The sequence below is a fragment of the Galeopterus variegatus genome, unplaced genomic scaffold, assembly GCF_000696425.1.
Source record: "Galeopterus variegatus unplaced genomic scaffold, G_variegatus-3.0.2 Scaffold1548, whole genome shotgun sequence".
In the NCBI taxonomy this organism is placed as follows: Eukaryota; Metazoa; Chordata; class Mammalia; order Dermoptera; family Cynocephalidae; genus Galeopterus; species Galeopterus variegatus.
The window spans coordinates 305,196-318,767 of record NW_007727659.1 but is presented as its reverse complement, the minus strand read 5'-3'; the positions used below and the strand labels follow the sequence as shown (position 1 = coordinate 318,767).

The 13,572-nt window shown below is 35.1% G+C and overlaps 1 protein-coding gene and 1 pseudogene across 1 annotated transcript in view; both read left to right on the top strand.

Annotated features, from left to right (window-relative positions):
- The first annotated feature begins 656 nt into the window (after window positions 1-656).
- The window catches only part of GK5 (glycerol kinase 5 (putative)), a 64,572-nt gene continuing 51,656 nt past the window's right edge, over window positions 657-13,572 (top strand). The window contains exons 1-3 of the mRNA XM_008577592.1: window positions 657-728; window positions 2,545-2,620; window positions 2,745-2,770. Coding sequence (XP_008575814.1) covers window positions 2,559-2,620; window positions 2,745-2,770 — 88 coding nt within the window. The 5' untranslated portion in view covers window positions 657-728; window positions 2,545-2,558. The remainder of the gene's footprint in view (window positions 729-2,544; window positions 2,621-2,744; window positions 2,771-13,572) is intronic.
- Window positions 12,618-12,938, top strand: LOC103594382 (annotated as a pseudogene).

Below are 13,572 nucleotides of genomic sequence, written 5' to 3'. Positions count from 1 at the left end.
GACTTTTATCTTATTATGAAAACACATGTGCGTTGTAGAAGACTTGGAAAATAAAGGTAAAGATAAAATAAAGAAAGCTAAAATGTCTTGTAAACTCAGAACTACTCATGAACTCATGAACTATTGCTATTTTGGTCTTGGCATGTAGACCTTTTTTATTTCATGTGTGTGTGTGTATATATATATATATGCTAAACATATATATATGTTTATTTTAGCAATAACAATTAATTAGATAATAAAATCATGTTGTTAATTATTTTACCCAGTAGTCTTAAAATTCAGATGTTGTTGACTCAATTTAATGTTGTTGTTACTTAATCTTCTCTTTTCCTGAATAGGTAGAAAGTCTTTATCCTCAAACTGGCTGGGTTGAAATTGATCCTGATGTTCTCTGGGTTCAGTTTGTTGCTGTAATAAAAGAAGCTGTCAAAGGTAATTGGATTTATAAAAATAACAATAATCTCTACAGTACATTTTGTTTNTAAACATATATATATGTTTATTTTAGCAATAACAATTAATTAGATAATAAAATCATGTTGTTAATTATTTTACCCAGTAGTCTTAAAATTCAGATGTTGTTGACTCAATTTAATGTTGTTGTTACTTAATCTTCTCTTTTCCTGAATAGGTAGAAAGTCTTTATCCTCAAACTGGCTGGGTTGAAATTGATCCTGATGTTCTCTGGGTTCAGTTTGTTGCTGTAATAAAAGAAGCTGTCAAAGGTAATTGGATTTATAAAAATAACAATAATCTCTACAGTACATTTTGTTTATAATGAGTTTCCCTCAGGCTTCTGTAGAACTTTATAGTTTTCTTACGTTATAATTATATGTACAGTATTTTATTGGTGTCACAGTTATCCCCTATTTTTTTCAAAGAAAACTTGTGGTTTACAGGAAACAACTTTGCAAAGGAAAGATAAGAGCAACTACATCCTCTGGTTTGTGTCTTTTCAGCTGTAGTATAAATATGCACCCTCCTTCATTCCACCTTGTAGCTAATGACGATTTGATTTCCTGTTGGGTACAAAATACCAGAGGGTTATAAACAAAGCTACCATGTATAGTTCCTACTCTCATGAGTTTACCACCTAGTTACCATTATTGCAAAATAAGTTATTTCATTTTTTTTTTGTTTTCTTTGTGGCCACTTGATGCAAAGTGCACTTCTGGCCATAGCCATGATCTAAAATCTTAGCTCTTTAAGAACATTTTTGATGCAACCTTGTTTTAGAATGTGGCAAAAGATGACTTGTGAAAGTAAATTCTGAAAGGTCTTTACTTCATTTTTCTAGCTGAATTGCTTCTCCTCATCTTTCTGGTTTCAAATTTTTCAAGATTTATAAAAAAGTTGCAAGAATAGTACAGTGAACACTTGCATACCCTTCTAGATTCAAACATATGAGGGGTCTTCAAAAAGTTCGTGGAAGGATTCATATTATCTTTTAATTTACTTTTCCACAAACTTTGGCAGTGCCCTTCTATTTTGCAACGTTTGCCATTCTCAACAAACTTTTTTTTTTCTGAACAATTTGAGAGTTAGTTGTGACATAATAACCTGTTATCCCTAAATACTACAGCATTATCATCAAAGAAAAGGAGTATTTTCATACATAATCACAATGTAATTATCACACTCAGGAAACTAACACTAACACAATACTATTTTCTAGTACTCAGTCTTTGATAATCTCTCTTATCTCAGTAAAGAAAATAAAAATAACTTTTTTGCAATCTAGAATCCAACCAAAGATGAGGTATTGCATTTAGCTGTCAGTCTGTTTAGTCTCCTTTAATCTAGAGCATGTTCTTCATGACATTGACAGTTTTCAAAACTACAGGCCAGTTTAGTGAGCTGTCCCTCGTCTTGGGGTTGTCTGATTGTTCACTCATGATTAGATGCAGGTTAAGTATTACTGGAAGGAATACTATGCAGGGGTGACATGTTTTCCTCAGTGCTCAAATTGAAGGTGTCTCAGATTTTCCCAGTGGGATAAATTGATTTTAAGAGAATATCACAAAAACACTTGAACTGCTATATTTTAAGAAATTTGGACCCCAAACCTTGGCATTTTAATTTGTATCTTGGCATCTGTTTATGTTGAAAATAAGATCTCAGCTTCAATAATTACACTAGGGGTTTTCCTTTATTGCAATCAACCTGCTTCTATTGTGATTGATCATTGCTTACATTAAGGTCCAGTCTTTTAGTATTATCAAGCAGAAAATACAATCTGACTGACTTTGAGAGCAATACCTGTCTTTTTCTAACATTTTCTAACATTTAAAGCCAAAAAGGTCATTCTGTTATAATTAAGATACGACCTTTTTTTCACTTTAAAGTAAAAAAACAAAACAAACAAACAAAAAAAACTACAAAATCATCATGGTAATACTTTATTAGCTCCAATTGTTTTATTAAAATGCTAAACCCATATGTTTTTCTTAAAGATTATATTGAATAATTTCTTTTCCATACTGTTGTAAAGCAAAACTTTACTTGCTTTTAGACATGTGTTTTATCTGTCTTTACTTTCAGCCGCAGGAATACAGATGAATCAAATTGTTGGTCTTGGCATTTCAACACAGAGAGCAACTTTCATTACATGGAACAAGTAAGTTCACCGTGAGATTAGCGCTCTATTGTGGGATCGGGTTCGTGGTCAGTGAGTACACTGCTCTGAAACCTGTTTGGGGAATTTTATGTTTATGTTTGTTGGTCTTGGCATTTCAACACAGAGAGCAACTTTCATTACATGGAACAAGTAAGTTCACTGTGAGATTAGCGCTCTATTGTGGGATCGGGTTCGTGGTCAGTGAGTACACTGCTCTGAAACCTGTTTGGGGAATTTTATGTTTATGTATTAAGAACAGATTTGCTTGGTTAAGAGGAATGAAAATGGGCCTGGTTTTTGACTTATATGTTCCCTGTATGTCATCTGGGCTTGACTTATATAAAACAATAACAATGAAGAGACCATTGCTGCCATTAAGATTCTCTGTTCCTTTCTTTGGTGTAAGTTAGCTTTTCAAACTAGAATGGCTTGGAGATCTAAAGAGCTAGCTTATATGTAAAAAGAGTCAGGGGAACCTAACAAATTTCAGAAACACGATACTATGCTTATGGTTTATATTTTCAGTCCATTCCTAGTTTAATATTAAAGTGTATAAAGCATATGAGCTATATGTAGATTAAACACAATTATAGTATCACAATAGCTACCACACTCCATGAACACCCATGATACTCTAAGTTCCATTATCCTTACAACAAACCTATTATTTAGGTATTATGTCTGTTTTTACAGAGAAAGAAACTGAAGCTCAGACAAAATGAGTAAGTTGTTGAAGGTCTCTCAGTTAGTAAATACAGCCAAGATTCCAGATTTTCTGACTGAAACAAATGTTCTCTCCACAGCCCCCATACTCCCTTCAGCCAGTGTTTCTTGCTTAAACAAGTCTTTGTTACAAAGCACTAGACTCCGAAGGATGTCTTGAGTTTGGGCAGTGGGGAAGAATAGTGGGCATAGGGAGTGGGGATGAATCTAAGAAGTATAATCAGGGTGAATTCACAGGATTTGGCTTCTAATTGAGTATTAGGGAAGAGGAAGAAATTTGAATTTACCCATATTTCTGGCCTTGATATTTGGGAGGGTATGATAGAGATTACAGGGCACATAAGAGGAGGAACGGGCTGGGTAGTGGGGGTGGGTAGAAGGGAAGATGATAAAGTGTTTAATCTAGGACATGTGAGGTGGTGATACCCAGAGGTGCGTGGAGCATTGGTGTAATTTTGTCTGAGGCATGGCATATCTGCATTAGATAGGTACTGTTTTTCTGAGGGCATGATGCATCACACACTGATGCCTGCTCCTGCACTCCTCCTGTACCTATACCCCAGTGCCTTGGGCATGGCAAATCTTAAAGAATAATATATTGTCAGAAAAAAAGGAATGAATTAATTTAAGTTATCTGTGTAGATCAGGATATCTAATCAGTGGCATTGTTGTCATTTTAGGCCAGATAATTCTCTTGTGAGGACCGTCCTGTGGCATTGTAGATGTTTAGCAGCACTTGTGACCTGTACACACTAGATGCCAAGTAGCACCCCCACCCCATTGTGACATGCACAGATGTCTCCAGGTATTGCTAAATGTCTCCTGGGGGGCAAAATCACCCCCAATTGAGAACCATTGTTGTACACGAAGTCCTAAGAAATAGGTGTGTTCTCTGGTAGAGATTATCTAGAGAGAATAGAAGACGGCTGAGATTTGGACTATGGGTTTTCCCCCCAAATTTTAAGGTAATCAGGGAAGGAAAAGCTGGGAAAGCAAGACAAAGGTGAATCTTGGAAGTGGATGGTATGGAGAGTGTTCCCAGGAAAGGAATTGATTGGAAATGTCACACTTGGTTGGATTTGGAGATTAGGTCATTTTAGCCCCAGCAATTCCTTTCATCAGCAGCTGGCTACCGTATTATTTATGACAGGAAGGAAACACAAAGTTTTTGTGTGACACTAGGACCATACCTCACTATTAGAAGAAATAGAAGAGTCAGATTCCAGGATGGTTCAACACTCTTACTGGTGTTGCTGCTGTTGTAGAGGCATGAGAGTTCTTTCTAAAACAATTAATTGTGAATTTATTTTCTTGGCTGTCCTTTTTTCTTTTTTGAAATATTTGTATTCTTTCATGAATTTTAAAAACATTCTTTGCTTGTAGAAACTGAAATACTGGATATTTTTTGGAAAAACACGTGAGGTTATGTGCTTTTTTTACCTTAAAATAGCTTTATTTTTCTCATTGGGTCCCAGTGATCCACTGTGGTGTATAATGCTAGCAGATTCTACAAGCTCTCCAACAACAGCTAAGACACAACACAGGAGTGGGCACAGCTCAAATCCAGCAGGAAGTGCTTCTTCCTCATTTGTGAGAGAGAAAGAGAGAAAGACTGGACTCCATGGAAGAATCTATTGTTATTTTTAATCCCAGCCTGCACCTCCTTCTCCCAGCTTATTGTTTTGTTTGTTTTTTTTTCTCCTGCATCCATGGTGGATTCCTGTGGTCATGGCCATTGAAACATTATTTTTCTTATAGTTGCTGTCATGAAGTCTAAAACTTTGAACTTTCTTTTTGTTTTTCTCCATGTCTCCCCACCCCCCCAGAGCAGTAAACTCTTTTTATTAATATTTTTCAGTCTTTGAGTTTTCTTCATATTCTTCAGTTTAAACTTTTTTTCATGGTATTTAATCAGTGGTGTGCTTAGCCTACTTTCCAAAATAACTCTAAATGGTTATTTTATCTCCTCCATTTTGGTTCTGTTAAATTCCTCTTGTTCTAAAAAATCATGAGCCATTGTTCTATTTCTTCAGTTACTATGTCTCTCGGGGAATTCTGCCAACTAACCTCTGATCATGGTGTGTGCCAGTCAGCAACATAAACTGTGAGTCACATGAGCTGGTATTTACTCTGTAACTGTTTGAGGGCTTATAGGAAGTAACACACTGTGCTGGTTGCTGAACTGAGTATAATGATGAGTAAGAATACCAGCCCTCGAGGAATTTAGTCTGATTGTACAAGTATATAAATTACTCTCTATTCCCAGGGCACCAAATATATCTTTTATTGTAGTATTCATTTACAATATTGCCATTCATGCTTCTCCTTCATTTCTCCTTTTATTTTTGATAGAGATGAGATAAACGCAAATCAATGCAAAGTGAATATTAGATATTCTATTCATAGCTGTGTCCCCAGCTCTTGGCACAAATTGTTTTATAATTATTTGCTGAAACCAGTGGTCAAAAATCAGATTTAAGTGTGTAAGTATGTGCTATTGTAGAATGACTTCTGTATTAGTCTGTTTCTGTTGTTTATAATAGAATACCTGAAACTGGATAATTTATAAAGAAATGAAATTTGTTTCTTACAGTTTCAGAGGTAGGAAGTCCAAAGTCCAGGGAATACATCTGGTGAGGGCCTTTTTCTTGGTGGTGACTGTCCATAGCAACTCATGATGTCACACAGAGAGGATGGGCTGAGCAAGAGACCTAACCTGCTCACTTGCTCTCTATATAAAGCCATCAAGACCATGCCCATGACCACCCATTAAAACATCAACCCATTACTCAATGAATGAATCAGTGCATTCACTAGAGCCCAGTCCTCACAATCTAATCACCTCTTAAAAGGGTCCCACCATTCAAATACCATAATTGGATCTCCCACCTTCTTAACATTATCACAATGGAGATTAAGCTTCCACTACATGAGCTTTTGGGGGACACATTTGATCCATAGCACCTCCAAGGGTTCATATATCAATAGATTTTATTTTTATTAAATACAATTTGATTTTTCACAAGGGTGCCAAAACCAGTCAATGGGGAAAGAATAGTCTTCAACAAATGGTGTTGGGAAAATTGGATATCCACATGCAAAAGAATGAAGTTGGTTCCTTACCTAACACCATATAAAAAAATTAACTCGAAAATGGGTTAGAGACCTAAATTCAAAGGCTAAACTGTAGAACTCTTAGAAAACAGATGCAAATCATCAGAACTATGGATTTTACAGTGATATCTTACATGATTTCAAGAGCATAGCTAACAAAAGAAAAAAGGTAAATTGGAGTTCATCAAAATTAAAAACTCTGTGTCAAAGTACACTATTATGTTTTTACCTATTTATAACTAGTTTTTCTTTATAAGTTTTTTAACTATTAGAATTCTCCAAGGTATAAAAAAGAAATCTCCAAAGTGGGAAAGTTGCCCTAAATTAAATCCTAAATAATAAGAAATAAAGCCATGTTAAAAATATTTTGACATAGTGTACAAGTTGCATTTTTAAAATATGTCTGAAAAAATTTACAGTCATTGATATCAAGTCTGCAGTTAGATTTCTGAAAACCAACTGCAGCATATAACATGGAAGATTTGTATTGGGATGTTTGGTTTGTAACTTCATCTAAGATTGAGGACTGAAACAATTGAAGAATCACTTCTTCTCTGATTTGTACTTATGATAATTTTGACCATTTGGATCTCTAAGGAAAAATAAGTAACATGTTCATGATGTAGGTGAATGCTGTGATTCCTATTAATAAACGTGAAAAACAGAAAAAAAGACCCTATTAAGTCTTAAGAAAGTGAAAAGACAACCCACATAATGGGAGAAAATATTTGCAAATCATATTTCTGATAAGGAACTAATACCCAGAATATGTAAAAAATTCCTGTAATTCAACAACAGAAAAACCCTAACTCAATTCATAAATGGACAAAGGGAGTTTGTGGACTTAGGAGGGTGGAGCAAGATGGCAAAATAGGACTTTTCAGTGATCATCCCTCCACAAAACATCAATGTAAACAACTATTCACTCATGAAAATACATTCAGAAGAGTTTAGGAAACCAAGTAAGAAATTGCATACCTGGTTGTAGCATAATAATAAGAAAAGATGAATTGAGGGGTAGGAAGGAAAGTTTTACATTACCTACATCACCCTTCCCCTAACTTAGGGAGCATATCCTGGAGAGAGATGTCTGCCTGGGAGAAAAGGAGGGATGTAAACATAGGACTTTGCATTGGGCTCAGTACTGGCCCACCACAGTAAAATCCCACACCAGGCAGACCCCCACAACCCCTAACTACAAGCTGGTACTTACAGACTGAGCCTCTATACCCATCCTGCCACCAGATGGGAACCTATAACCCTTTCAGCACAGACTCGAGTTCCAGCTCACATTCACCACCTGCTGATTACAATGTACTTTGGCTCCAAATAACCCAGTGATAGGAAGGCCTCAGTGGCCAGTGGCTTGGGTTGCAGCCCAGTGCTGCTCCAGCCTTGTTGCAGCCCAGGAATTCCAGCCTGGTGCTGCGCTGGCTGTGGCACTTCTGGGATTAGGGCACCCCCTAGTGCTGCAACAGCTCAACAGTAGTGAGCTTAGGGACCACAACAGATAACCTGTCTAGAATTTTTGGCCAAGCTTACTGTTTATGGATGTTCTCAAACAAAACCAGACTGCAAAGACTGGAATAAGTACCTACATCTTAAATGCACAGACATCTACACATGACCATAAGGATCAAGAATAATCATGGAAATTTGACATCACCAAACAAAAAAATAATCCAGTGACCCTAAAGAGATGAAGATGTATGAACTGCCTGACAAAGAATTCAAAGAAGCTGTTTTAAGGAAGTTTAGTGAACTTACAGAAATTACAGAAAAGCAACTCAGAAATTTATCAGAGAAATTTAACAAATTGAAATTTTAAAAAAACCAATGTAAAAGAAAATCCTTGAGCTGAAAAATATAATGAATGAAATGAAAAATGCAGGTTTAGTGAACTTACAGAAATTACAGAAAAGCAACTCAGAAATTTATCAGAGAAATTTAACAGATTGAAATTTTAAAAAAACCAATGTAAAAGAAAATCCTTGAGCTGAAAAATATAATGAATGAAATGAAAAATGCAGTAGAGAAAAATGCAGCAGAATTGATCAAGCAGAAGAAAGAATCTGTGAACTTGACGACAGGTTATATGAAAATACATAGTCAGAAGAGAAAAAAGAAGAAAATTAAAAAGGAATGAAGAAACCTTATATAATTTATGGGTCAGCATCAAGAGAACAAATATAGGAGTCATTGGCATTGAAAAGGGAGTAGAGAAAAATAAAGGGGTAGAAAGTTTATTTTAAGAACAATAGGAAAAACTTTCCAAACCTGGAGAAAGCTATAACTATCCAGTTACAGAAAGGTCAGAAGTCTCCAACTACATTCAATCCAAATAAGACTAACCCACAACCTCTAATCAAACTGTCAAAATTCAAAGACAAAGAAAGAGAGGATCCTGAAAAGCAGCAAGAGAAAAGAAGCAAATTATGTATAAGGGAGTTCCAATATGCCTAGTGGCATACTTCTCAGCAGAAACCTTAAAGGCCAGGAGAGAATGGGACAATATATTAAAAGTGCTGAAAGAAAAAACTACCAATTAAGAATACTATACTCAGAAATGAAGGACAGATAAAGACTTTCCCAGACACACAAAAGCTGAAGAAGTTCATCACCACCAGACCTTTCTTACAAGGAATGCTAGAGGGAGTTCTTCATTCTGAAAGAAAAGGTTATGTGAGTAACATTCAAAAGTATAAAACTCACTGGTAAAAATAAGTACACAGTCAAAATCAGAATACTCTGATAATGTAATGGTAGTGTGTAAATTACTTATATCCTTATCATGGTTGAAAGATAAAACTATTAAAAATAATTACAATTATTTGTTCAGGGATATGAAATATAAAAAGATGTAAATTGTGACATGAAAACTCAAAATGGGGGGTAGTAGAATTGAAGTGTGTAGGTTTCTTTTTTTTCCCTGTGGTGAAAGTTAAGTTGTTATCAGCTTAAAATAACCTGTTATAACCATAATGTGTTTTTTGTAAGCTTCATGGTAACCACAAAGCAAAAGCCTTTAATAGAAACACTAAAAATAAAAAGCAAGGAATCAAAACCTAATACTAGAGAAAATCACTTAACCACAAAGGGCAACATTAAGAAAGGAAGAAAGGACCTACAAAACCACTAACAAAATGGCAGCAATTTATTACCTGTCAATAATTACCTTGAATGTAAAAGGATTAAATTCTCCAATCAAAATACAGAGTGGCCAAATGACTAAAAATACAATACCCAGCTATATGCTGTCTACAAAGATTCACATCACTTGTAAGGACACACATAGGCTGAAAGTGAAGGGATAGAAAAAGATATTCCATGCAAGTAGCAACAGGAGAGCAGGAGTACCTATCCTTGTATCAGATAAAATAGACTTTAAGTCAAAAACCGTAAAAAGAGCCAAAGAAAGTTATTTTATAATGATAAAGGGATCAGTTCATCAAGGGGGTATAACAATTGTAAATATATATGCACACAACATTGGAGCACCTAAATATATAAAGCAAATACTAATAGATCTAAGGGAAAAGATGGACTGCAATACAATAATAGTAAGGGACTTTAACACTTTACTTTTAGCAATGGACAGATAATCCAGACAAAATCAACAAAGAAACATCAGATTTACACTGCACTCTATTTCAAATGGACTTAGCAGACATTCACAGAACATTCCATCCAACAGATGCAGAATATATGTTTTTCTCAACTGTACATGGAACACTCCAGAATAGATCATATATTCGACCACAAAACAAGTCTTGACAAATTTTAGAAGATTGAAATGATATCAAGTGTGTTTTCTGACCACAGTGGCTTATAATTAGAAATTACTAACAGGAAGAACTTTGGGAACTTTACAAATACATGGAAATTAAATAACATGCTCCTGAATAACCAATGAGTCAATGAAGAAATTAAAAAGGGAAATTAAGAAACCTCTTCAGGCAAACAAAAATAGAAACACCACATACCAAACCTTATAGGATACAGCAAAAGCAGTTCTGAGAGGGAAATTTATAACAATAAATGCCTACATCACAAAAGAAGATCTCAAGTAAATAACCTAATGTTACACCTCAAGCTGAACCCAAAATTAGTAGAAGGAAGGAAATAATAAAGACCAGTACAGAAATAAATGAAATAAAGACTAGAAATACAATACAAAAGATCAACAAAATGAAGTGTTGGTTTTTTGAAAAGATAAACAAAAATGACAAACCTTTATCTAGGCTAAGAAAGAAGGAAAGAAGTCTCAAAGAAATAAATCAGAGATGAAAAAAAAGACATTACAACTGATAATATAGAAATACAAAGGCTCATAAAAGATGGTTAGGAACAATTACATGCCAACAAATTGATAACCTAGAAGAAATAGATAAATTCCTGTATACATATAATCTACCAAGATTAGATTATAAAGAAAGAGAACATCCGAAAAAACAAAATGAATAAGGATATTGAATCAGTAATAAATCTCCCATCAAACAAAAGCCCAGTACCCAGTGGCTTCACTGCTGAATTGTACCAAATATTTAAAGAAGAATTAATACCAGTTCTTCTCAAGCTATTTCAAAACATAGAAGAGGAGGGAATACTTCCAAACTCATTCTACAATGACAGTATACCCTGATACCAAAACCAGACAAGGATGCAACAAAAAAAGAAAACCACAGGCCAATATCCCTGATGAACATAGATGAACATAGATCCTCAATAAAGTACTAGCAAGCCAAATTAAACCACACATTACAAATCCACCATGATCAAGTAGGATTCACCCCAGGGTTGCAAGGATATATTTAACTTCTTCTTTTCCAATTTAGATGCCTTTTATTTCTTTCTCTTGCCTATGTGGCCTGGATAGAACTTCCAGTACTATGTTGAATAAAAATGGCAAAACATATGCAATGGTTGCGTATGTTTCTTTTTGTTGCATCCTTGTCTGGTTTTGGTAACAGGGTAATACTGTCCTTGTAGAATAAGTTTGGAAGTATTCCCTCCTCTTCACTGTTTTGAAATAGTTTGAGAAGACCTGGGAGAAGAACTGGTATAAGTTCTTCTTTAAATATTTGGTACAATTCAGCAGTTAAGCCGTTAGGTCCTGGGCTTTTCTTTGATGGGTTTCAACATATGCATATCTCAAAATGTTACATAGCACATTAACAGAATGAAGGACAAAAACTGTGTGATCATTTCAATAGATGCAGAAAAAGCATTTGGCAAAATTCAACATCCCTTCATTATAAAAAATATCAAAAAATTAGGTATAGAAAGAATGTACCTCATAATAACATCCATATATTACAAACCCACAGCTACTATCATACTAAACAGAGAAAAGTTGAAAGCTTTTTCTATAAGATCTTGAATAAGACAAGGATGCCACTTATGCCATTTTTATTCAACATAGTACTGGAAGTTCTAGCCAGGCCATGTAGGCAAGAGAAAGAAATAAAACACATCTAAATTGGAAAAGAAGAAGTTAAATTGTCCATTTGGAGACAATGTGGTCTTATATGGAGAATACCCTAAAGACTTCAGCAAAAAACTTTTAGATCTAATAAATGAATTCAGCAAAGTTGCAAGATAAAAAATTAGCATACAAAAACCAGTAGCATTTCTATACACTAACAGTGAACCATCTGAAAAAGGAATCAAGAAAACTCCTATTTGCAATAGCTACCAAAAAAAAAAAAAAAAAAAAAAAACCCAAACAAACAAACAAAAAACTTAGGAGTAAATTTAACCAAGAAAGTGAAAGACATACACTGAATACTCTAAAACACTAATGAAAGAAATTGAAAAAGACAAATGAATGGAAAGATATTTCATGTTTATGTTCACAAGAATAGATATTGTTAAAATGTCCATGCTACCCAAAGTGATCTATAGATTCAATGCAACGCCTATCGAAATACCAATTACATTTTTCACAGATAGAAAAACCAATCCTAAAATTCATATGGAACCACCAAAGACCCCTAATAGCCCAAGCAATTTTGAGCAAAAGGGACAAATCTGGAGGTATTACATTCCTTGACTTCCAATTACACTACGAGAGAGTGGGCCTTTGAATTATATGACTTCAAATTATACTACTTTCAAGCGGGAATCTTCGTAGCATGAGCAACTAAAGAGTGAATTAAAAATGGGTGATGTTGAGAAAGGCAAGAAGATTTTTGTTCAGAAGCGTGCCCAGTGCCACACCATGAAAAAGGGAAGCAAGCACAAGATTGGTCCCAATCTCCATGGTCTGTTTGGGCAGAAGACAGGTCAGGCACCTGGATTCTCTTACACAGATGCCAACAAGAACAAAAGCATCACCTGGGGATAGGATACGCTCATGGAGTATTTGGAGAATCCCAAGAAGTGTATCCCTGGACCAAAAATGATCTTCACTGGCATTAAGAAGAAGGCAGAAAGGGCAGACTTGATAGCTTATTTCAAAAAAGCTAATAATGAGTAATAGTTGGCCAGTGCTTTATTTATTACAAAACAGAAATGTCTCATGACTTACATGTACCATAATTTAATTGATCTCATACACCAGAATTCAGATTATGAATGACTGACAGAATATTTTTCTTGGACAGTTCTGATTCAAGTAAGACCGGTTTGTGGTTAAGTGAATATGATAGGTTTTTTGAATTTTGATAGTAATTCCAGTTTTGTAAATACCATCACTGTTTTCCCCTTCTAAAGATATGATTGGACTTGATTAGTAAAGTTCAACTTTTCACAAAGATGATGAATGCCATCTCAAAACCTATTGGAGATTGGTTTTATATCTAGATTTATATAACTGATTATATGAATAAATTTAAATACTGGAGAAATCCCTTCCCTTTCTCAGAACTGAAAACAAAACAAAACGAATTGTACTACAAAGCTGTAGTAAACAAAACAGTGTGGTACTGGCATAAAAACAAGACACTCGGGCCGAGCCCATGGTGCACTCAGGAGAGTGCAGCGCTGGGAGCACAGCAGTGCTCCTGCCGCGGGTTCGGATCCTATGTAGGGATGACCGGTGCGCTCACAGCGCTCACTGGCTGAGCGCGGTGTGGCCAGTCTCAAAAAGGACAAAAAAAAAAAAAAAAAAAAAA